Source organism: Ammospiza nelsoni, chromosome 8 (assembly GCF_027579445.1).
Source record: "Ammospiza nelsoni isolate bAmmNel1 chromosome 8, bAmmNel1.pri, whole genome shotgun sequence".
NCBI classification, from domain to species: Eukaryota; Metazoa; Chordata; class Aves; order Passeriformes; family Passerellidae; genus Ammospiza; species Ammospiza nelsoni.
Genome location: NC_080640.1, coordinates 26,787,078 through 26,808,898, shown reverse-complemented (window position 1 = coordinate 26,808,898; position 21,821 = coordinate 26,787,078). Strand labels below are relative to the sequence as shown.

At 38.7% G+C, this 21,821-nt stretch overlaps 1 protein-coding gene across 4 annotated transcripts in view; it reads left to right on the top strand.

The window, feature by feature from the left end:
- LDB3 (LIM domain binding 3) overlaps nt 1-21,821 on the top strand; it is a 108,298-nt gene that overhangs the window by 35,359 nt on the left and 51,118 nt on the right. For 2 of the 4 annotated variants that reach the window (XM_059476908.1, XM_059476907.1), the window contains exons 4-5: nt 8,651-8,726; nt 19,996-20,018. In XM_059476908.1, coding sequence (XP_059332891.1) covers nt 8,651-8,726; nt 19,996-20,018 — 99 coding nt within the window. Of the gene's footprint in view, nt 1-8,650; nt 8,727-15,239; nt 15,647-19,995; nt 20,019-21,821 lie in introns of all 4 variants that reach the window. The other 2 variants (XM_059476906.1, XM_059476905.1) reach the window with 1 other exon arrangement.

The following is a 21,821-nucleotide window of genomic DNA, read 5'->3' as shown; positions in this document are numbered from 1 at the left end:
CCGCTTCTGAGAATCAAAAAGATGCAGACAGGCAAGTGCTGGGAAGCTGAAGTATTTGGACCATGCCTGGAGAAAGGAACCTGTGATCCAGTGATGTGGCAATGTCTGGGACCCTCCAGACTAGCACTGCTTCATTAAGTTTAGAAGACAAAATACATCTAGGAAGTGAATTCTTTTTTGCTAAGAAAAGAGCAGGAGTGAGAGGAGAAGAAAAGAAGTGTCTGTGGCACTGTGCATTATTACTCAGCAGAACTCCCATGAGGCACTCAGGGAAACCAGGCTGATATTCTAAAGTGTTACATACCTCTATAGATACAGCTTATTCCTTAGAAACCTGCATTGCTCTGGGTGTACTGGGGGGATTGGTGCTGGTTGTGCTGGACTATGCTGTGGAAAGCTATGATCATACTCTATAATGGCCTGGGTTGGGGTGGAAAAAAGACATTGCTTTGCTTTTAGTCTGTTTGTGACCTCCTGGAGTTCAGTTCTCAGTCATTTTTCAGTATCAGTTTCTAATCAGTTACTTGAGCTACACAGCTGCCCTCAGGCATTTTAATTCTAGGCCAGTCAAAGTTCATCTTTAATTGTCTGTCTGTCCCACAGGTATTAGGCCATAAACATTGGATTGTGCAGTATTCAGTTCACAGTGAAAAACAAAATGCATGCAAAGTCTATTTTTTTAATACAAATGGGTTTCTTTCTTAAATGCACAGTAAATACAAGAGAGCAGCTTTATTTGTCAACATGTTTCACTAGAGCATCCACAACATAACTCAAGTAATCTGATCAGCCTCCTTGGAAAGGATTCACCAAATGTACTGGCTTAGTTTTGGAAAGTGCTGTAACATGAGTGTGCCTCATTCTGCTGGCACAAACATTCCTGTGTCACTCTAAGGCTCCGCTTTGGCGTCACTCTGTGCTGCTGGAGAGGAGCAGGGGAGGTGGAGACTTCTGTGCAGGGTGCACATTGACAAAACTTCCCCCTTCCCAGGGCATGCCAGTGATGCTACCCTTTGCTTTCAGACAGTCACAATTGGCTGTCTTTTGCTGGAAAATCGTGAGCTAAATAATTCTTTTCTCTACTGAAAGAGAAAGTGTCAGAGGCAAGGCTATGAGAGACTTATGGTAAATATTTAATAGCTTTCCTTTTTTGTGCAGCACCAAAAGATGGCTGATCCTGCAGTATTTATTTCAGGCCTACTATAAATAAAGCATGTGGTGACAGCAAACTGCAAGCAAGGGGAGCTCAGTGGTTATTGTAAACTGCTTTCTTTTGTCTGATGCTGGGTGTAGTAACCAATTCTGTGCATGTTTTAGGTCTGCTGATGGGCACATTTAAATCAGAACCAGAATAAGGCTGTATTTATGCTCAGAAGAATTAAAAGATGGTATTTGTTCCAGCTCAGGGTAAATTGGAACTATATATACAATATAGATGAAAGAATGGTCTGAACTAGTTGGACTATTCAAAATATTAAGCAGATCAGTAGAAAAAAGAACACTAATGGTGGATATGACATGCCATACTAGTTAGCTTATTTTGCTTACACCTGTGACTGTAGAACTTCTAAGTCATCTGTCACCAATAGCTAAGGTTTTTTTCCTTCCTTCTGGTGGTTCTGTATGCTTCAAGCATTAAAAAAGACACATCCCACTTCTGGGTTAAGGAAGACATGCTGTATTACTGAGGAAGTTGGTCCTCCCTCACTCTGTGTGAAATAGAGGTGACTCCCATTGTGTGCCCAGTTGTCTCTATATGCAGATATGAGAGGACAGTAGGATTTTTTTAAAGATGTCATGCTGTCATTTGGACAGGACTGTGAGCTACTCTCTCTGAGTAGTAACATTTAGTGCTGCTATTTCCGTGGAAAATGAAATAAAGTATCAATGTCAGTCACTGGAATAAATACAAATATATTCCTTACATGAGCAGTTTAATTTAGTGGATTGCTATTTACACTCACTGCATAAAGTGTCCTTGTTAGTTTTAGAAAAGAGCCTGGAAACTGTGGATATATGCCAAGGCTTTAAAGGGCAGTGAAGATTTCATTGCAGCAAGATTCTGCTTAGGGATTAGAACTGTTCTCAGAGTGCACATCACTTTTTTTTCCCCCCCCAATACCAGCTTAGAGGTGAGTTTAAAATTCATTGTTTTATGTGAGAAATATTTTCTGGTTCCCTAAAGATAATCTCCATGTGAATTCTTTCACGTATTATATTTCACTCACCATGGAAAGGTCAAGATGGGTACCATGGGCCCGTCTCACCAAAGTCAGTGGGCTGACACAGCTTAGTAAATAAACATGGCAGTTGAATTCTTTCAGACAGTTCCTGCCTGCTCTCTGCAAGGAGTAAGTAGACACGATAGCCAAAGTGTTACAATAGCCAGCAAGGTCACAGTCTGTTCAGGCTGGGACCTTTTCCTGTTAATGCTGATTAGCTTGAGCACAGTCATGGAAAAATGTAAATTACACACTTAGAGGTAATTGGAATGGATGAAAAAGTATTTTTTAGAAGCGGAATGAGAAATTTTTTAATTGGGTAAAACACAGGCTTTACTAGATAAGTCTTGTAAATGTTATTTGTGTCTATGAGTTTTTTGGTTTTCTTTGGATCCTTTTCACCATGGTGCTTCTTGCCTATCAACCCCTGTAAAAGCTGTCTGCCCTAATTTTTTGTTTCTCCAACAAACTCTTAATTATTGGCAACCATTGTTTCTTGCAGTGATAACCAGGGTCTGTTTAGCCTGGCTGTTGGGCAGCTCTTGGTGTCTGTGCTGTCCCTGGCTGGTGGCTGCTGGAACATGTTGATACTAAGCACTGGGAACATTTTTTTCTGCTGATCTTAAATGAACAACTCTTTTTATTATTTATATGTTTACATTCAGTATATTTTTAGCATCTCTCAATAATTATAAATTATCAGTGTAATAATTAAATCATTAATAATAAATAAATATGCCAAATTTGAGGTTCCAAGTGAGCTGCTGTATCTGAAGCTTTTATGCTATTAAGACTTGAGCCCTCTGATAAATCTGACTGCATTTCAGCCTCTTGTTTTTGATTCTGAACTGAGATTGTTTATATCTAGGCAATGCAAATTCTGCAATTAACCAATTTATGTGAGAGTAGTGGCTTCCTATTTATGATCCTTACCAATTTAGGTATTTCTGAATATTTCAATAATATTGGGGGTTTGTCTGCCCTGGGCTGCACATAAATTTAACATAAATTAATGTATATCTTCAACAGTGTTAATGGCAATATACATCTACGTACAAATTCAACCCATGACAGCATAAACAAGTTTTGTAATGAATTTAAATTTCCTTGGTCGAAATCCACATTTTTTATGGCTTACACAAGTTTTCAATATAGTGATATGTAGAGGAAATTTTTGGAAATTGTTTAAAAACAGTGCAAAGACAGGAAGAAAGAGACAGAGAAATAACCTGCCTGAGTAAAGGTGTCTGCACTTCTTGGAGGTTAAAGGTGTCCACACTCCTTGGAGCTTGCTGTGTGTATTGGATGAGTGCCAGGCATGTGCTCAGCATTCCTACTTGGTACACTGTGGGTAGCTGTCACCCCCAGGGCAGAGCTGCAGGGATACAGGATAGCCTCCCTGTTTGCCATAGAAGCTGCTGGGATGGAGGAATTTTAGGGTCAGTACCAAGTCAATTAAGAGCAGATGGAGGCATTGGCAGCCAGTGGCTCCATTCAGGAGGGAACAAGCTGGAGGGCAGAATGTGGAGTGGTTCAGGAAAGGAGGGATTTTCCACAGCAGGGAAGGAGTTAGGAGGATACAACAGGGACTGTGCAGATGCCAGAGAAGTAGAGAGGGTCGAAGAGAGATCAGGAGAGCCTTGGAAAAATCTCATCTTTTCACACACTGGCTTCAGTTCGCTTTCTTTCCTCCCTTTTACAAAAATCTCCAAAGCCTCTTCCTTTTCACTTTCCCTTTCTATCCCTTAACGTTTGTAGTTGCCTCTGACTCAGATTCCTTCTAAGGGAAAATAGCTATTACATACTTCCAAACAGCTTTTTTATTGGATAGCTGCTCCCTTTTGGGCTGATGCCCTCTATGCCTAACAAGCTTTTGTCCTTATGGCAGTGTGGGTGTGAACATTAGTCTGGAAAGTGTAATTGCCCAGCTTGCAATCTGAGTGCAGGGAAATAATGAATCAGTCATCCAACCAAATGCTAATATTTGCATTTGCCATTGATATATAGAGAGCAAAAGTGCTGGTAGAAGTATTTTTCAATTTTGTTGAGATGATACCCTGAGAGAGGGAAAGTAGGTCTGATCCTAGACCCAGAGTGATCACAGTTGTTTTTGAAGTACTGTCAAATGTTCAGGGCTTTGTCTTTGTGATTCTCATTGCAGTCACTAAGAGTGACAATGAGAAGTCACTAAGAGTGCTTACTCATGTCCAAGGCAGGGCATAGAGAATTACACCACAATATCGTGGGACTCAAGATTTTCTGTGCAAGACTTAGGAACAAGCAGCAGCTTTTTTTTGGCTGCCTAATTCACTGGTTAGCTGAAAATTTAACCGGCACGTTCATATCTTAGCACTTATTAAATGGACACCTGAAATTGATAACCTGAGTAATACTTTATCTTTTTCTGTCTCTCCCTGACACTCCCATCATCATTCCCAGCAAATTTTAAGGAATATGTATGAATATATATATATATATCAGAAGCCCTATTCCACATGTTTTATTATGCATCCTGTTCTGTGCTTACCTGCTGCACTCCAGAATACCTCCATTTCAGTTAGGTGATAGCTGAAGTATGCAAAAGTTTCAACTCTAATTTAATCAGTTTTATTACCTTTCCATGCACTTGATGCCTTTTCATTTTCTAGAAGTTGAAATACTAGGATACAATTATGAAGATATTCAAGAAGTGGTAAATAAGTGTTCATGTGTCATAAAATGACAAATGAAAAAGCATACTGTAAAAGAGAAATGTTGATTTTAGTTGTCCTGAGAATTAGTAAAGATAGACATTGACTGGTGAAGATATGAAATAGAAGAAAAGCCCCATGAACATGAAAAAGAGCTATTATCTCTTAGATCCTGTCACCTCTTTTCAAGTACAATATTGTGCTCCCCTGAGGATGCAATTTAAACTGATAGTGCATCACAGAACTCCTTTGCAGCCTTTTCTTAGGCAGGCAGTTGACTTAGGCAGCAGTTGCACTCCTCAGTGCAGTTGACTTGTAATAAACCTTTGTTGTGAGTATAAAAATACCAGGATTGAAGTCAAGTGCTCTTCAATTAAAGACCCATTTAGGTGGGAACAAGTAGAAATTCTGACAGTCATCTGAGCAGTGCTATCAAAATTGAACTGCTTTGCAAAGCTACATCCATCTTGGTTTTGAACTTCACTAAAAAACAGAACCAGCACTGAGGGAGAAAAGAGATGTATCTGTGGAAATGAGAAGAGTTTAGAAAAATACCAGAATTATGTATTTGGTCATCTTGGAGCTATTTTAAGTTTTCATTTTTAAATGAGATTTTTGTTTCCATCTTTAACTTGGAAAATAAGGAAGAAAATGTCTAAAAGTTGAAATCAAATTAAATGCCTAAGAAAAAAAATCTTGATAAAAAATTTCAACATCAAATTTAAAATTATCACAATCATCTGTGAAATTTGGGCTTTCACCCTTCTCATAGCCTTACTGAGCAAGTATACCCTCAAGTGTTTGGAATAAAATAATTTTGCAACCAGTGGATTAAAATGTAAACCTGGACACATATGTTCACTACAGCACCATCATCACTTGAAAAGCAAATTTATGTTGCTGCAGGATTTGATCCATCTAGCAAGAGAGGGAGGAAAAAAAGAATGTTCTGAACTTGCAGATGTTTTTCCTGGAGGAGTAATGACTCTTATGTAAATAATCACTTTATTCTGCAAGTGCATACAATTTAATTCCACAAATTGATTTCACCTCTTCTGCCCTTTTCTCTGGTGCAAGCCTCTGCTAGATCTAGCAAGCCTCATTATTCTCTTTTTAAATATCAAAGCTATAAACATCCAAGCCAGAGCTGTGTAGGAACATCGTTTTCAAGTAACATGTTGAAATCTCCAAGTTGGTGTCAAATACAAATCTTGGCTAACACTGTGGATGTATTTTATCACTAATGTGGAAAAAATGCACCTTTTTAGCATCATCTTCTGTGGGCAGGTAATGAGAGAGGAAAAACTAAACATACTATGAACATCTGAAGTGATGGAATAGTCTGGGAAATAAATTCTTTTGCTGCAATACAACTGTTTTCCAGTTAAGCATCAAACATGCTCTGTGGTTGTTTGCTCAACCTCTGTACATGGCAAACCACATTTACAGTGCTGAGCAAATCTGGCACTAAAATTCATCATCAGTGAGCAGAGCAGGGGGACACTTTATATGGTATGCCCAGGGCCACCAATGTCACCTCACAGAGATAACTGGGTGTACTCAGAAATTACAGGAATGGAAAGAGGAGCAGAATCATCCCCTAAATCTTTGTGTGTTCATAAACTGTCACTGTCAGTTTTCAGCTACCCTGTGTTATGAGCTGCAGTTGATTTTTTTCTCTTTTTTGCTGTCTTTCATGATACATGTGCATGTCTCCTAAATACAATTTATCATTTCTCTTTTAAAGGTAAAGTGGTTGGAGGAAGAGTATGGCATTCATTCCTGAGGGAAGATAACTTGCCTGAGCAAAGTTTGGTTTAGGCAGTTAGTGAGTAGCTCTTATTTTTAGAACCTGAAGGTATCTGTTTCTCAGATAATTATATCTTGGAAGTATATTGTGATATATTTCAGCTGTGAGTATGAATTACAGTTTTCTAGCCCATTGTTTCAGGAATACTTTGTCAGTGAATTTCACAGGTTAATTACGCATTGTTCAACAAAATGCTACTTTTCATTGTTTCCTCAGACTGCATTCATTTTTGTAGTACCTGCTTGTAAGGTAGGGATCTGTTACATCAGCTTTGTTTTCAGCTCTCAAAGTAGCAAAATTTCCTTATGTTCTAAGTGGAAATCTTCCAGTTCCTGTAAGGATTACTCCTTTCTCCTAGGTGGTCTTTTTTGTATGTTCTCTACTGCTTATGGAAAAAATGCTGAGTGCAACAGCTAAAGTCAAACGCAGAGCTCAGTGTGAAGCTGGGTATTAATGCAGGGATTGCCACTGGGATGAGCCCTGTTACTGTGGAGCTCAGCTTTCCCTCTCTCACAGATGCCCCTGGTAAGTATTTCAGAGGAAAGTGAGCACAGCCCTCAGTAAGGAAATAATGAACCTAACACAGAAAGTCTTTTGAGCTGTGCTGTGAAAAATGAGAGTCTGTATGTTTACTTATTATACCCAGTCTAAAGCAGCTCTTGGGGCTTTTTCTTGTTAAGTGTAACTATTTGATCCTTTCTGATACTCTGCTCTTCTCATAGTCTCAATGATGTCTTGTAACAATGAGTTTCACCTCAGGTTAATCAAGTTCTCCAGAAAAAGATGTTTTCCTTTATCAATTTTATATGTGTTGTCTTTTCAATTTCATTCAATGTCCACAAGAGTAGTTTTTATTTCCCTTTTTCTACCATTCATTATTTTCTAAGCCTCTGCAATGTCTTCCCTTCTTCATCTCCTGTCTAAAGCAAACAATTTCAAATGTCTTAGCTGAGTCTACTTTATTTGTAAGCTTTTAAGTATTTTTATTTCATTTTTGTACCTGTCCTAATTTTGTAATGTACTTTTAAAAGATTAGAATTTGAGGCATAAGCCTGATCTGTAGATTGGAAATGGGATATTATTTGTATAACTCTGATTCTTTTGACTCTTTTTGTTTTTAGCTTCCTTTGCTCTGGGGATCCCATATGTACTGGAATATTTTCAGGGGAACTTCCACCACTAGGCAGATCGTCAAAACACCTCCCACAACTACATCTTCACTTACCTGGGACAGTAGAAGTGCTTCAGATGACACTGTGCTTTCTTTGTTATTCCAATGAAAGGGCACACTGTTTGTTTTCAAAGCATTTTTGGGGCTTTTTAAATATAGATTTATATTTTTGTGAATATATTTGTAAAATACAGGTGAAAGACAGGCACCTGGAGTGGCTAATTCAGTAGTGTTCTGCTCGTTGGGAAACTCAATTGTCTGAATGAAGCCATGTTTCTTCCTGAAGAGAGGTTTAAGTAATTGCAGTTGTAGTTGTACAGTTTAAGCTATTAAATAATAGTCTTTTGAGGAGTTATCTTGAGATGCCTCAGCACCAAAGTTTAGCCTCTGCATTTTAAAACACCTTTAATTCTCTTTTTCCAGAGTGCTGCCCAAACTTGAATTTATCTAGTTGAATTTGTCTGACTTATGAAAATGCAGTTTGCCACAAGTATTGGAAAACAGATGATCTCCCAAGTCAGAGGTTGCTTCCATAACTGGTGAATTTTCATCATTCAGAGAAACTTTTTCAAACTTTTTCTCTCATTTAATACCTTTGTAAATGAGGATGTAGCACAGAAAAAGTCTAGACTATGCTTAACTTTCAGTCCTGATGTAGCAGCTTTTTGGCTTGAAATAAGAGGTGAAAAATAGGAGTGCAAATTGCACATATCTTTTATTTTCTCTTTTTTTTTTTCTATTTTTTTTTAATTTCCAGATCTAAACGTCCAGTGCCAGTTTCAACCACAGCTCCCAGAATTGACTCTCCCAGGGCTGTAATTCCCCATCAGAAGGTAAGTGACACATTTCTCCTCAGCCAGAGTGAATGCTATTTCTATCTGCTGTGGTGAAGGTAAATATCTATTACAGGAAATAGCTTCTGCCTGCCCCAAATAATTAAAGGTTGAATGAATGCACAGGCAGCAAAACTGCTGCAAGGCAATGTATTAGTGATCTGTATTCTTCTAATTTCTGATTAGAAGGACCAAAGCATCCAGCTATCCTCTGATGTGATTTGGTCTAGCTAATTCTGAGCAACTGTTTTCATCTTAGCAACAAGAAGCCACCAAAGCTTCTCAAAAATCCAGATTTGCTTTCGTAGATTGTTGGGGAGAACCATTAGACTGTGCCTCAATCTATCCAAATCCTGGCTGCAACTGGAATGACACTGATTTGGAGACAGAACATGAGGGCATTTGAAAGCTTTCATCCTATAGTGTTCTTGTCATACTTGTCATAGTATTCAGAAAAACTGAGAATAAAAAATAAAGAGGATAAGTCAATTTAATGAATAACAGCATATGGCAGGGGAAATTAATGGCTTGGTTTCCATTGTCAAAGCACATCTTCTTTCATAAAATAAATGTTCATTTTAGAATAAACACTGACTGTACCTGGCAACTCATCTTCTGTATCTTTGGAGACACCGAGGAGCAGGGGTACCTGAAAGGTGGTGCATATATCCCTAGGCTCAGGCTCTGGGCAGGACATTTGTATTGCTGATGCATTTCATTAGATAAATGGACAGGAGCTAAAGTTTCCATTGCTGCAACTTATCCCTGCTGTCTGGGCCAGTTTCATCCCTAGCATGCATATAAATAAAAAACAATGAAGATCAAAATACATGGGGAATTAGATGATTTTCTACTGGTTTTGACAGTTCCAACATCCATAGATGAATTTTAAGTAATTTTTATAAACTCTGTGCTTTCCAAATTCAGAGCACAGATGGTAACATCATCCCTGAAGCTGCTGCAAATAGGTTCAGAACAGCAGAAGAGAATGCACCTGGGGGGAATAATTTGCTTCAATTTTGTTTTGTGAAATTTTAAATTAACCTGACTGGCTATTTATTAGTTGGGGCAGAAATTGGTTTTTTTTTAGATTGGATCATGTAAACTTTTTTGGCAAGGGAAGATGAAATTAGGAATTAATCTTACTCAGAGTTGTTTCTGTTTATATCATGATGTTATAAAAAGTTATTTTGGAGGAACTTATTGGAATAGTCACCGAACAGTACTGTGAAATTCCTAGAACAAAAGCCATGAATCATTCTTTTGGTTAAACTGGTGTTTGACTGCACCAGCAAAGTAACAGGGACAGGAAGGGAAAGGAGTTGTCATTTTCCCAGAAGGTGCACCCAGAATGCTGTCAGTGTTCAAGGCAGTGAGTAGATGTGTCTCATCAGAGTTATTCACCAACATGAGATGGACACCTGCCTTTTGGGGCTCTATAGACCTGCACAGGTATGAAAATTTTATCTCCTTCCTCCATAGGCACATAAAGCTCTTATATATTGGACTTTCATTACTCTTTTAGATGCATTTTAGGTGCATTTCTTCCTTGCCAATTGTCAATTTTCAAATTGCTGACACAAGTTTTCAAAGCGGTTCACCACAGAAAATACTTTTCTCCCTTAACTATCTACTGTATAGAAAAGTTAACTTTACACACAGCAGGGATTTTTTGAAGGTCCTAGAAGACCCCTTGGCATGAAAGCCATAAAGACACTTTACATTTCCTATTCTAGCCCCACAGAGAGAGATGAGGACCAAAAGACTCAGCCCATTTTCAGAAGCTTGCTGCCTTATGTTTGAGAATTCTGTGCAAGGTGCTCAGGAAAGGTTTGTAGGAGCTGCTGGAGGCAGCCTTTTCTGAGCCAGCTGCAGGCAGTACCAGTGGCTGGAAAAGAGAATTAGTGGAACCTTTCTAGAGAAAAGGGTGACATCCAGGGGAAGGTATGGGTGAAACAGGTTATCTTGCAGTATTCAGGAAGATCTTAGGTGTAGGGTCTTTCACCCAGGGGAAGAGGTAACATCAGACTGCTGGACCCTTTGCAGGTCAAGAGGAGTGACACTCGTGTCACTTGTGTACACTAATAGCAAGTTTTAAGTGAAGAAGAATTCTTCTCTGGGAGTTGTTTGGAAGGAAAAAGGCATTGAGCTCTCAGAGAAGTCTCAAAATCCAGAATAAAGATACTTTACTGATAGAGGCAATGTAATGCTGATTTGGCAGTAAGCTGTTACACTAAATACACTTTAAAACCAAGGTTTCTTTGCTTGTCCCTTTATTATTTCTAGTAACAAGTATCACTGTAGAAATGAAGAATTCTCTGACACACAGGCAGAAGTCACCTCCACACCTCTGCTTGAAAGTGTTTAGACTGGTGGTTTACATGAAATGATTTTGATGGTATTTTTAAAAGTCAGCAAAACACTGCATTACAAGACAGTCATGACAGTGTCATCCTCATACATCATGAGAAGCTTTCCTCACCCTTCTCTGGTTAAGGTTAAGGTGTGGCAACATTAGCTAAACAATCTGCATGTGCAACTTCAGTGTCTAGTTAAAACCATAAATCCTCTTGTACATTATCGCTGATCTGATTGCAGCTTCCACTAATTTTCAAGCATGCACTTCTTTCACTGTTCACTTTTTTTTTGTTTGTTTGTTTGTTTTATTTTTGTTTTAGGGAAACAAGCATACTTTTTTCACAAAGATCAGTCATTCTTTCACAAACCTGATCAATGTTATAGATGATACAGGTTCTGCAACCATCAGTATGTAGGGCTGTTATTGGAAATACGATTTGATTGCTTTCCAGTTTCACTATATCTGACATAAATCTCAAACTAGAAACAATTTTCATTTACTTTAGTCTAATATATTTGATTTAGTGAAGTCTTTTGCACAGGTGGGGCATAGCTGGAAGAAAGGGCGTAGTTAATGTTGAAAGCATTCAGGTAACAGTAAGAGTAAGCTTGAGTCTAAGGATTTAAACTAAGCCATCAACCAGTCAATGAATTCATTGACTGCAGCTCTTCAGAGGGGACATAACACAAGTGAAGACTCAGATCAGTGCAGTTGAAAACATTCAAGCTGGTGTTTTAGGGCTAAGCATGGCTTTAACATTTGTTCATTTGCATGAAGGTATTGACAGCCTTGTTGATTCTAATGATATGGCTGTGTGTTGTGCTTTCTGTAAAACACTACTGACAACACTTATTTTGGAGTCCCTGTGAGCATCTGGTCATACTTATGATTTGTTTCCTGCCAAATTTGGGAGACTATATGTCTAAGAGAAAATAGATGGAGATGACTGACTTTTTAAGTAGAGTATAGGATGGAGAAGCTGACTTAGCCAAAAGCAGTTTGATCATGTCGTTGAAAGTCATTCAGTGCCATAGTGCCTCCATTCCCTTTATCCTCTAAAAAATTTAAAGCAACAATTGCTTCTTGAGCGCGTTGGGTGGTCAAAATCACTGGTATACTGTTAAAATTGTTCTCCCCAAAGTGCAAGAGGTGAGTAATGGCTGTAGGGTCACAGCAATAGATAAATAGAGAATGATTTGTCAAAGGAAGAGGACCTGCAAAACCTGGTATTGTATCTCCCAATCTAAATTTATTTCTCACTTCCCTGATACATAAAAAGGAACATTTGCCTTTCATAGAAATTGGATTTTTATAAACAAATAATAATATTTCAGAACGGAAATTGAGCTGATTCCTAGCTTCCTTCTGTTTCAAAAGGTTTGAGACTCGTCTACATTTCTCACTTTGCAGCTCGTTCCCTGACGTTACGCTCTTTTCCTCCCGCAGTAAGGGATGATGCACGATCCCGCATCTTCCTGAAGGGAAGCCCATTGCTCAGTGTCAGAGCCTCCTCTCCTGGTCGGCTCGAGGGTAGCATCAGGCTCCCGGAGCTGGAAATGTCAGCTTGCTTTTCCAGCCGCTGAAACAGAATGGGATGAGAGATGGGGAACAGGGGAGCGTTTGTTATTGTTGGCTGCATTTCATGTGATGCAATGCTGAAAGCTCAGTGCTGCTGCTCAGTATTAGACATTTGCCCTTCAGTCTGAAATTCGGCAGTGAACGGATTTTGACACTGAACTGGAGACAAAAAATAATTCTACAATATTCTCCCAGGAATAAACTGAATCAGAGATTTTTTTGTTAGTCACAAAAGGGAAGAGCTAAATATCCTGAAGATGGGGCAGTAATTAGAAGTACAGCCTCACCCTTAGACACTTCCGGTTTCATCCATTTTTTCCCCCACAACACAGGAAAAACAACTGCCCTAAAACTGTCCAAAATATGGACTCAAGATGAAGATTGCTAACCTGGCACTGCTGGGCTCTAAAGAATTCTAATACTGATTTGCCAGTATGCTGGTATTCCAGGTAGAGATCGTTGAAGGAGTAAAACCAGAACTCTATTTGTGCCAAAACGGAGCAAAATCATCGGCCATAATTTTTAACAGCTGCCCTATAATTTCCCCTTTGCCTATTGTTACTGTCCAGTAACACCAAGGCTATGAAAATGCATTAGAGCTAACGAAATATGTGGCATTTCTCTCATTAGCAGTGCAAACTGCTCTTACAATCAGCTCTCCTTACATGTCCTTTTATTTTGGAGTGTAGGAAGAAACCCACAGTTAACTAAAAGCCACAGAGTTTTCAGGGTAACAAATTAATATAACTCCAGCATATCCTTTTTCTTCTCTATTACATCTGTGTTTATTTTTTATTTAATAATTGTTTTGTCCCTCTGTGCTGGCATGTGAAAATAGTTTGCACAAGTGAATACTTAATTTTCAAACATATTTGTGCCTCTTCTTGAACACATTTTTAGAGAGAAGCCCTTTTTCCTGTTTATTTAATGATATCCAGAAGCTTTCAATAGACCACTGGAAGGGATTGTTGTTTGCTGTTTTCGGTGTCAGGGTATAATAACCAAAGTATGTATTGCAAATGTATTTATTTAAAAAGGCATGGTCTGAAAATGCTTTTAGGATTATCTGTTTCTACAGCCTCAGGCAGCTATTAATGCCGGCTAAAATCTCTTCCTGTTTATCACTAAGAAAAATTATCTTAGTTAATTTTATCTGCCTTACATTTTTGATTCAACATGTCTTAAATGTGTTTAATGTTATGATTACTTTATCCTTAGACCTTTAGGGTTTTTTCCCAATAAATTTTAATTAATCAAGGCATATTATCTTGATTTTTATTTTCAAATATGTGCTCCCTAAATTTGTACATGCAATATAGAAAAATCTGAAAGGGCAATGAAAATATTTTTCTTGTGAACCATAGTATCAAAATTACACTACATTAATGTAGTGATGATACATTACATTTCATTAATGATAACCAATACTAGCAAAAGCATAGAATCAGAGGTCAAATTATTCTCAGACCGGTATTTCATGCAAGGTGTTAAAGAAGATGGTTGCATTGCCAATGAATGAGGCAAAACATTGCTGCAGGCCACCACCTGCTCTTGAACTGGCTATCACTGAGGCCAGATTGTGGGCTCCATTCCTGCTTCGGGATGCTGTCCCCTGCCTGTCCCTGTCCCCTGAGCTGGACTGCAGCAAGTAGCAGCATTACTGGGCCTCTTAACTGTGAGCATTTTTCTTTTTTTGATGTCACCTCTTATTTTAGTTTCACTAAGGTGCATTTATATGGAATCATTTATGGAACTCAAGTGTTGGACTGTGTTTTTCCAGGATGAGTTTTTGGTAGATTGTTTTGAATCTGAGCAGCAGCACAGACTTCTATGGGTATGGGTATTGTAGGGGAGATTCCTTTGGGTAAGGCAATACCTGCTGCTGTCCCTGTTAGGAATATTATCTGGGACAGGATTGTAGGATCACACACACATCTGCATTCTCAAGCACACATTCCCTCAAGTGGAAATGAAGCAGGAATGGCCAGCATAGGAGCAGCCTCTCTGTGGAGCAGTTCTCGAGTCCTGTTGGTGTCTCTGCTAACCCTGCTGCATGGCCTGATCAGCATGAACCAGAGCCCAGGATACCAGTGCATCATTTCCATAACCTCAAGTGCACTCACAGAATGGTGTGGTTTAGAATCATTGTGTCTTTATAATAATAGCATTGACTTCTATGGTTGTACATGATCTAAAATTATTCTTACCTCAATATGTTTTTTTTTTAATTTCTTAATTATCCTAGAAATTAATGGACAGTGTTGCCTTAATATAAAATTATTGCTGTGAGGTTGACTAGTAATAAATGCTCTCTTAATGTTAAGCTTTATTTGTTGATTTCAACTAAAACCTAGTAAAAAACTGCCTGAGTTGGTTTTGCTTCCCTTATTTTGAAACAATGCATTTCTTTGTTGAAAATCTTCCCTGAAAGTTTGAATGCTTTGCCCCCAATCTATTTATTGCTAGTTTATGACTATGTTTACAACATTAATTGCCAATATGTTATTTTTGCATGTGTTCTATGATTGCTCTTTTCTTTTTTTTTCTTTTCTTGGCCTGCATGTTTGCTACTACAGGAACCTGCTTGGGAAATCAATGGCAACAGAACAGCCTTCAGCCCTCTAACTAACACGGCGACTGGGCCTGTGGGTAGTGTTTTAGCAACCAATGGAACCTTTTCAGGCTACCTCAACCAGCAAGAGATCAGCCTTTCAAATAGCTCTTCCTACCAAAAGACTACCACAGTTAGATCTTCCATGTCCTCTCAGTCTGTGACTCCTGACATTTCACCTGCCAAGAGCTCGTTAGGTTCCAAAGCAAGCCCTGCTTTGGCTGGTGGCAGTAGCCCCGCTCACCAGCTGAGCCCTGCAAGGCAGTATAACAACCCCATTGGCCTTTACTCGGCAGAGACCCTGAGGGAAATGGCTGAGATGCATAAATTGAGTCTCAACCGAAGGGCTTCGGAAGGTGGACTTCCTAGAGGGTAGGTAACATGGTAACATCTTTAATTATTTCAATACGTAATGAACTTGCTGAGCAGTGAATGTAATGGTGCTTACCCTATTGTGCATTTGTCTAGCAGTCATTATTAAAGCCTGGATCAATAATTAAATTTTCCAGTAGCCCCAAAACATACCCACATTGCCATTACAGAATAATGGTTGTCGGTATGTGATGTGCAGCATGGATTGGCAATTGTCAGCAGAGCATGACAGTAGGACTGAAGTGACTGTAATCATCTCAGGGTTGTGGCACTCAGCAGTTCTAACTAATGCATGGAGTCTCAGAGAACCAAGTATTGTTGTCAGACATCAGAGCAGCTGCTCTAAACCACACCTGATCTTTGGTACTTTGCTAGAGAGAAATGGCTTTGACCAGCAAATCTGACATACCCAGCTACTGGAGTGTCCTGCTGTAATTCCTGCCTTAATGTGTTGGCTTTCCTATGCAAAATGAGTCAGAACTGCAATATTTTGAATTCTCTGGTTTGAAGAATGTCTTGCATCTGTTAGCTTTAGTGTTAACTTTGCTATGACAAGGAATGATCTCCAGATACTGCCCAGATAGTTTGATACCATGCTGTCAAGGTTTTCCATGTTCCTATATTGCAGGTCATCTATTTTATTAGTAGGTTTGTGAAGTGACGAGCTTGGACTGCAGTACACGAGAAAAAGCAGGGAGAAACAGGTTTTCCTAATTTTTTTGCCTTCATGTATAAATCATCAAACAAATCTAATTTTTTACTTTATTTGTGGTTTTGGGGTTGTTTTTTTTTTTTAATGAAGATAAATTTCTTGTTAGGAATATGGGGAAAAGTGGTTTTTTGACATTAGGGACTTGGCTATATAAGGAAAACCAGAAAATTCTGACAATCCACTGATAGCAACTGCATGTCTTCAAGTACTTTATATCCATTTGCAGCAGCTCTTTGTGAAAATAAAACCAAGAGGTTTTAAGTTGTAGAAAAGTAGGGATATTTCATCCTATTAAAGGAGCATATACTCTTTTCTAAATGATTCAAGCAATTCTAGATGATTCACTGCCACTCTCTTGAGCACTCAACATTAACAATCCTAATTACCTTATCTGGGAAAATTCTATCCTCCCTTCTCATACTTGATAATTAAGTAAAGCAATTACCTTTAAAAAAAAGTTAGTAAGCAAGATCAGGAAAATAAACCTCAGAATACTTGTCTCTTAATTTACAGTTTTCTGAAGAATACCAATTATTGTCTTATTTCAATATACAGAGTTTCCTGGGTATGTATCTTGCTGTCTTTTTCTCTGCTATGTTCGTAATCCTCCTTAATACCTGCAGGGGTGAGGGTGAAGGGGCTGAATTTTGGATGGCTCAGCATTGTGACTGTTTTGTTGTCAGAATTGCAATACAGCTGTATCCATCACTCACTAAAATCAGTGAGAGCCTTTCTATTCAGTTTGAATGAAATTTTAGGGAACTGCTATCTGCCTTTACCAGCTGGAGCACTGATGAACAAATAAAAAAAATAAAAAACCCTTATCCTGCTGTGTAGGAACATTCTGAAAAGATCAAAGAGTCCAGAAGCACTAAATAAATGTGTCTTGTCTGCTAACTTCTCTGAGATTTAGAGAACTCTACATCTCTGTTGACATGCAGGGAAAATTCAGAGCTCAATAGTGCTATCATTCCCACTCCCACTCGACTGTTATCCATGAAGTAAGAAGTATCTTGCCTCCTGCTCTGTGGAGAAAAACATGGAACCTGTAACTATCTTGGGACTTGGTGGCATCCATGATAATGTCAATCTCACAGTGCTTATATGGGAATAAGGAAGCACTGTGAGCACTAAATAATCAGCTCTGCTCTTTACTAGGAACAGTTTTGGAGCATCATAGTATCGCAATGCTGTGATATAGTGGTGCTCCAAAATGAAATTCATTGTGCTTTCACAAACATGCACTTAGCTGTATGGTAAAAGCTGCGAGAAAGCTCAAGCATGAGGAGTGATCTTAAGGTATGTTTCAGTTCTGTGCCCTTTTCACCATGATTTAAACTTAATTGTGTGAATTGCTGTTACAAGTTTAGCTAAACCCTTTGGAAAATCCTATCAAGAAGCTGAAATTAATTTTGAGATTACTTCCTTGATCTGTGAAGAATAACAAAGCAACTGTTTCTCTGATACACTTTACATTAAAGCTTTATCACTCTGACCCAAGGTGAAAAATAAGATAGCCTGTTAGGAGTGTGGAACGTGATGTGCTGAAAGCTCTGGAGTGTATGAATAAATATGAACAGTGAGTCATAGTTTGTAACGTGCATCTTTTTCATTCCAGTGTAAGTTATTTTTCACACTGTAGGTCAAGGGCAGTAAATACCTGTCCCACAAGTACGTGCCAGGTGGCTTGGGTTACTGGCCTCTCACTGTGTGACCTCTGTGAGCAGCAAGCTGGGTGTTCCAGACATGTCCCTATATAGAGCCAAACTAAAATTGTGTGTGACTCTGAGCTGGGAAGAATTTTCTCATCACATCCTAAACATAAGGAGAAGCAAAGCTTTACTGGTTTTGAAGGTAGCTATAGCAGCCTCTTCACATCTCAAAAATCTTTGCTGAGATGTGACTATTGAGCTGTTCTTCGTGTTTGCACATAATGTTTCTTTTCTTTGGACATAGTTTTATGTTCCTTTAATTAAGGTGTATTTTAGGGGTTTGGTAGTTCTGCCTTGAAAATGTTATTTTATATGTATGGTAGATGCATGGATGAGTCAGAAAATGATACCATTACACTTGGTTTCATTGTAAATGAGTGCCCAGCTGTCTCACATACACCTAAAGTGGATATAGGATCACTGATGTGCTTACAGGCTGCAGGTTGTTCCCAATATATCTCTAACAGTTCCTCTAAGAACATTTGGCTTAATGTAGGGTTTATAAAGCTAGAAGAATATTTTCAAATCTGAGAATCTGACCAGTAGCTGCAGAGGGTGATCTGTGGTTGCTTTACCATGGAAATGCAGAAGTGCAAAGCCTTGACTGCAGCTTTGGCTCACTAGAGTGCTTTTGATCATGAAAAGTGCTGTTTGATGTGCCAAGGCAAAAGGATTGTAGGTAGGATATCAAAGGTTCTGCAAGGAAAAAGCAGGAGGGGCCAAATCTGCTTGGAATGTCACTCTTTAACAGTGTAGCTTTGCTGTTCAGTATTTTCTATCAGTCCCAGACACAGAAATGTCACAGCAGCAAGTTGGAATCCTCAGTGCCCAGTTCTGTCAACAGCATTCTGTACAGCCAAGTAAAAAGAAAAGTTTATTAACTGACCATGGATCTCTTCCTCTTTATTTTGCACAAAATAGGACTAACTAGTCTTCAACCAAGAAGCAGAATGTGGGTATTCTATGCTTTGAGGAAAACAGTTAAAATAAATATCACAGCCCATTACTGCTATTTGTGCAACCACCACAGAGAGTTATTGGGAAGAGCACTGTAGTTCAGACTGAGCACACTCTGTTCTGCACTCCCAGCTTTATCCTGTGTTACGGTGCTTTGGAATTACTGTGCAAGCACCACCACTGGTTTATGCAGAGATGCAGGAATTGGGTGTAAACATGCCTTTTTTCATGCCTTTTTCCACTTGTATGGAACCAGTTGGAATAAAATATACTGATATGGATATCCCAAAAAACATACAGCAAGCATGGCTTGCTTTGTTTCATGTGGAATAAATTAGGAATGACTATTCCAAAGTTAAATGGCCCACACGCCTCTTGGCATAATGTAGGTGCAGTCATATCTAGGCAAATGCTTTGTTATATACGAAGGCATTTTCCTTAGTTTTAGCTTTAAAACATTTACCAATATATTCTTTGGATCTTCTCCAAACTGTAAAAGACTTAAAAATCAGTCTTCCAAAACCAGCTCTGAGGGTGGCCTGAGAACAGACTTTATCCCTGAATATTTTATCTAAGATTAAAATATAGTCTCTACCACTCATTTGCTATTTTCAGATGAGAATATACTCTGAAAATCCTCCATTTTTCCCTCTGCTCCCTCCTCCCTTCACTTTGGTAGTAGTACTTTTAAGGATGCACAGCAATAAGATCATGTTCACCAGTCAGCCAAAATGCCATGGTACCCTACTAAGTCCTGGTGGATCAACTATAATCCCTGCATTTTTTCCTTTCTTAATCATGTTGGGGTTTTTAGGCATACATTTACTTTTTATTCTTATCTGTAGATGGTCTGAGAAGAGCTGTAGTAATCCTTTGTAAATATCTTTTCCCCTTTACACTCTACAAACTATTGACTGTTTTCTGCGTGGCTGGTTTTGATGTTGTTTGTTCTCTTTCTCTTCTTCTAGGTCATAACCAACACCGCTGCCAAGTTAGTATCACCTCTGTGTAGTGCCAGATATTTGTGTGATGCTGTGTGTGTGAAGATGTGTTTTCTGGGGTAGCATGATCCCCTGTGTTCCTGCTGTGTCTGCTTGCAAGTGCAAGTACTTTTGTAAACATCTGCTTGGTGTGGCAGGTGCCCTGCGCTGCCCCTGCTGTCCAGCAGAGCTCCCGCTTGGCATTTCTTGGTGATGCTCTAATGCTGTGATGGAGCTGCCACCTGAGCCTGCCCAGTTCTTCTAAAAGCTTTCAGGTGGTTGTGCTTCTACAGGCAGGTTTAACTTCTCTTGAATAATTAAGTGATCTTCATGCCCTCAGAGTTTGGAGAGCATTATCTGAGCCTTTTTTGGTGTGTTATTAAAGTAAAGTACTTTTAGCTTCAGTATTAAATTAATTTCTAAAGTCTGCTGAAATTCAAATTTAGGTTGGAGTAAGATACTGATATGGGAAAAAATCTATGAAATTATTTACCTTGATAAATCTATTGTCCAAAAAAGAAATAACTATTGACTTGAAAATGTGATTGATCTGCTTTATTTAGGAGACTTCAGAGAGTGCTCAGTTTTGACCTTTAGTTTTCTAGGGGCAGAGGATTGTCTCTAAACTCTTGCTTTTTGCCTCTGACCTGACTGTTGTCCATAAATTGCTGGGGACTAGGTCAAACTAAGTATAAAATAAATAATTCTAATAGTTAAATGTCAAATTTAAACTGACAGTACAAAGTTAGGAGTAGTAGAATACATAAAGTTGAAATAATATTTAGTGCATATAATTAACATTGATCTTGCATTCTCTGTTGATTTCAGTGAAGTGTGAGTGTGATGATGTAAGTCCTTTTGAGTGAAAAATCCTAGCCAGTTTACATTAATAATTATTCTGACAGGATTGTCTTAGAAAGCAGAAGTCACTTTATAGGAGTATTTGTAATCTTACTTGCTTTGGGATTTACTTTTTCTGATCCTTTTGTAGCTTAGGAGAAAGATCCCTTTCATTTTGCAGAGGTGGTGTCTCTGCAGCCTTGCCTCTGCCACTTTGTCCCAGAGCCCAGCACTCCTTACAAGCATGAATATCTTCGGTTTGCTGCCAGAATTAGAAAAAGAACTCAGCAGCTGGCAATCTGTACTTTTTTCTGTTATTTTTATTGGAATCCTGTTAACTTCAGTGGAAGTTTTGCCTTGGTGTATGTAGTGTGACTAAAACCTCTTGAAAGACATCACTAAAATTGTTTAAAGACTCCAAGTGAAAGCCTAAATGACTCCTGCTGCTACCATGAAGGAAGTTTAGGCTGTTCTGACATTAGTCACTTTGATTTCTGTAACTGACTGTGGAAACAAATTGCTTAGAACATTATTCTCTAAAGGTGCCATATTTAACCTCTGTCCTTTCCTTCGCAGAGTCTTCTCAGATCTTGGGTTTAGAATCTCTTTAGTACTTCCAACAGTGTGAAAGAAAGAGAACACTAAATTCAAGATCTTGAGGACCTGTGTGTTTGTAATGATCATGTGATTGTTTAGGGTATTGCAGAAAAGAGATGCTGTTCAAGTCAGGCATGTGCACGCTCAGTACAGCAACCTGCATGTCTCAGCCCACCACCCCTCCAGAGATGATGTCACTGTAATTATAGAATTGTCAGAGTTGATTAATAGTTAAGGGAGATGTGTTTTAAATGTGAGAATGTCTTAGTAAAAAGATAATTTTCACTTTTTTTGAATGCATAATGGCACTTCCCAGTTCCCTACCTTAAGATGTTGGCATGTGCAAGTGAAGGCTGTGGCTGTAATGCAACATGTGC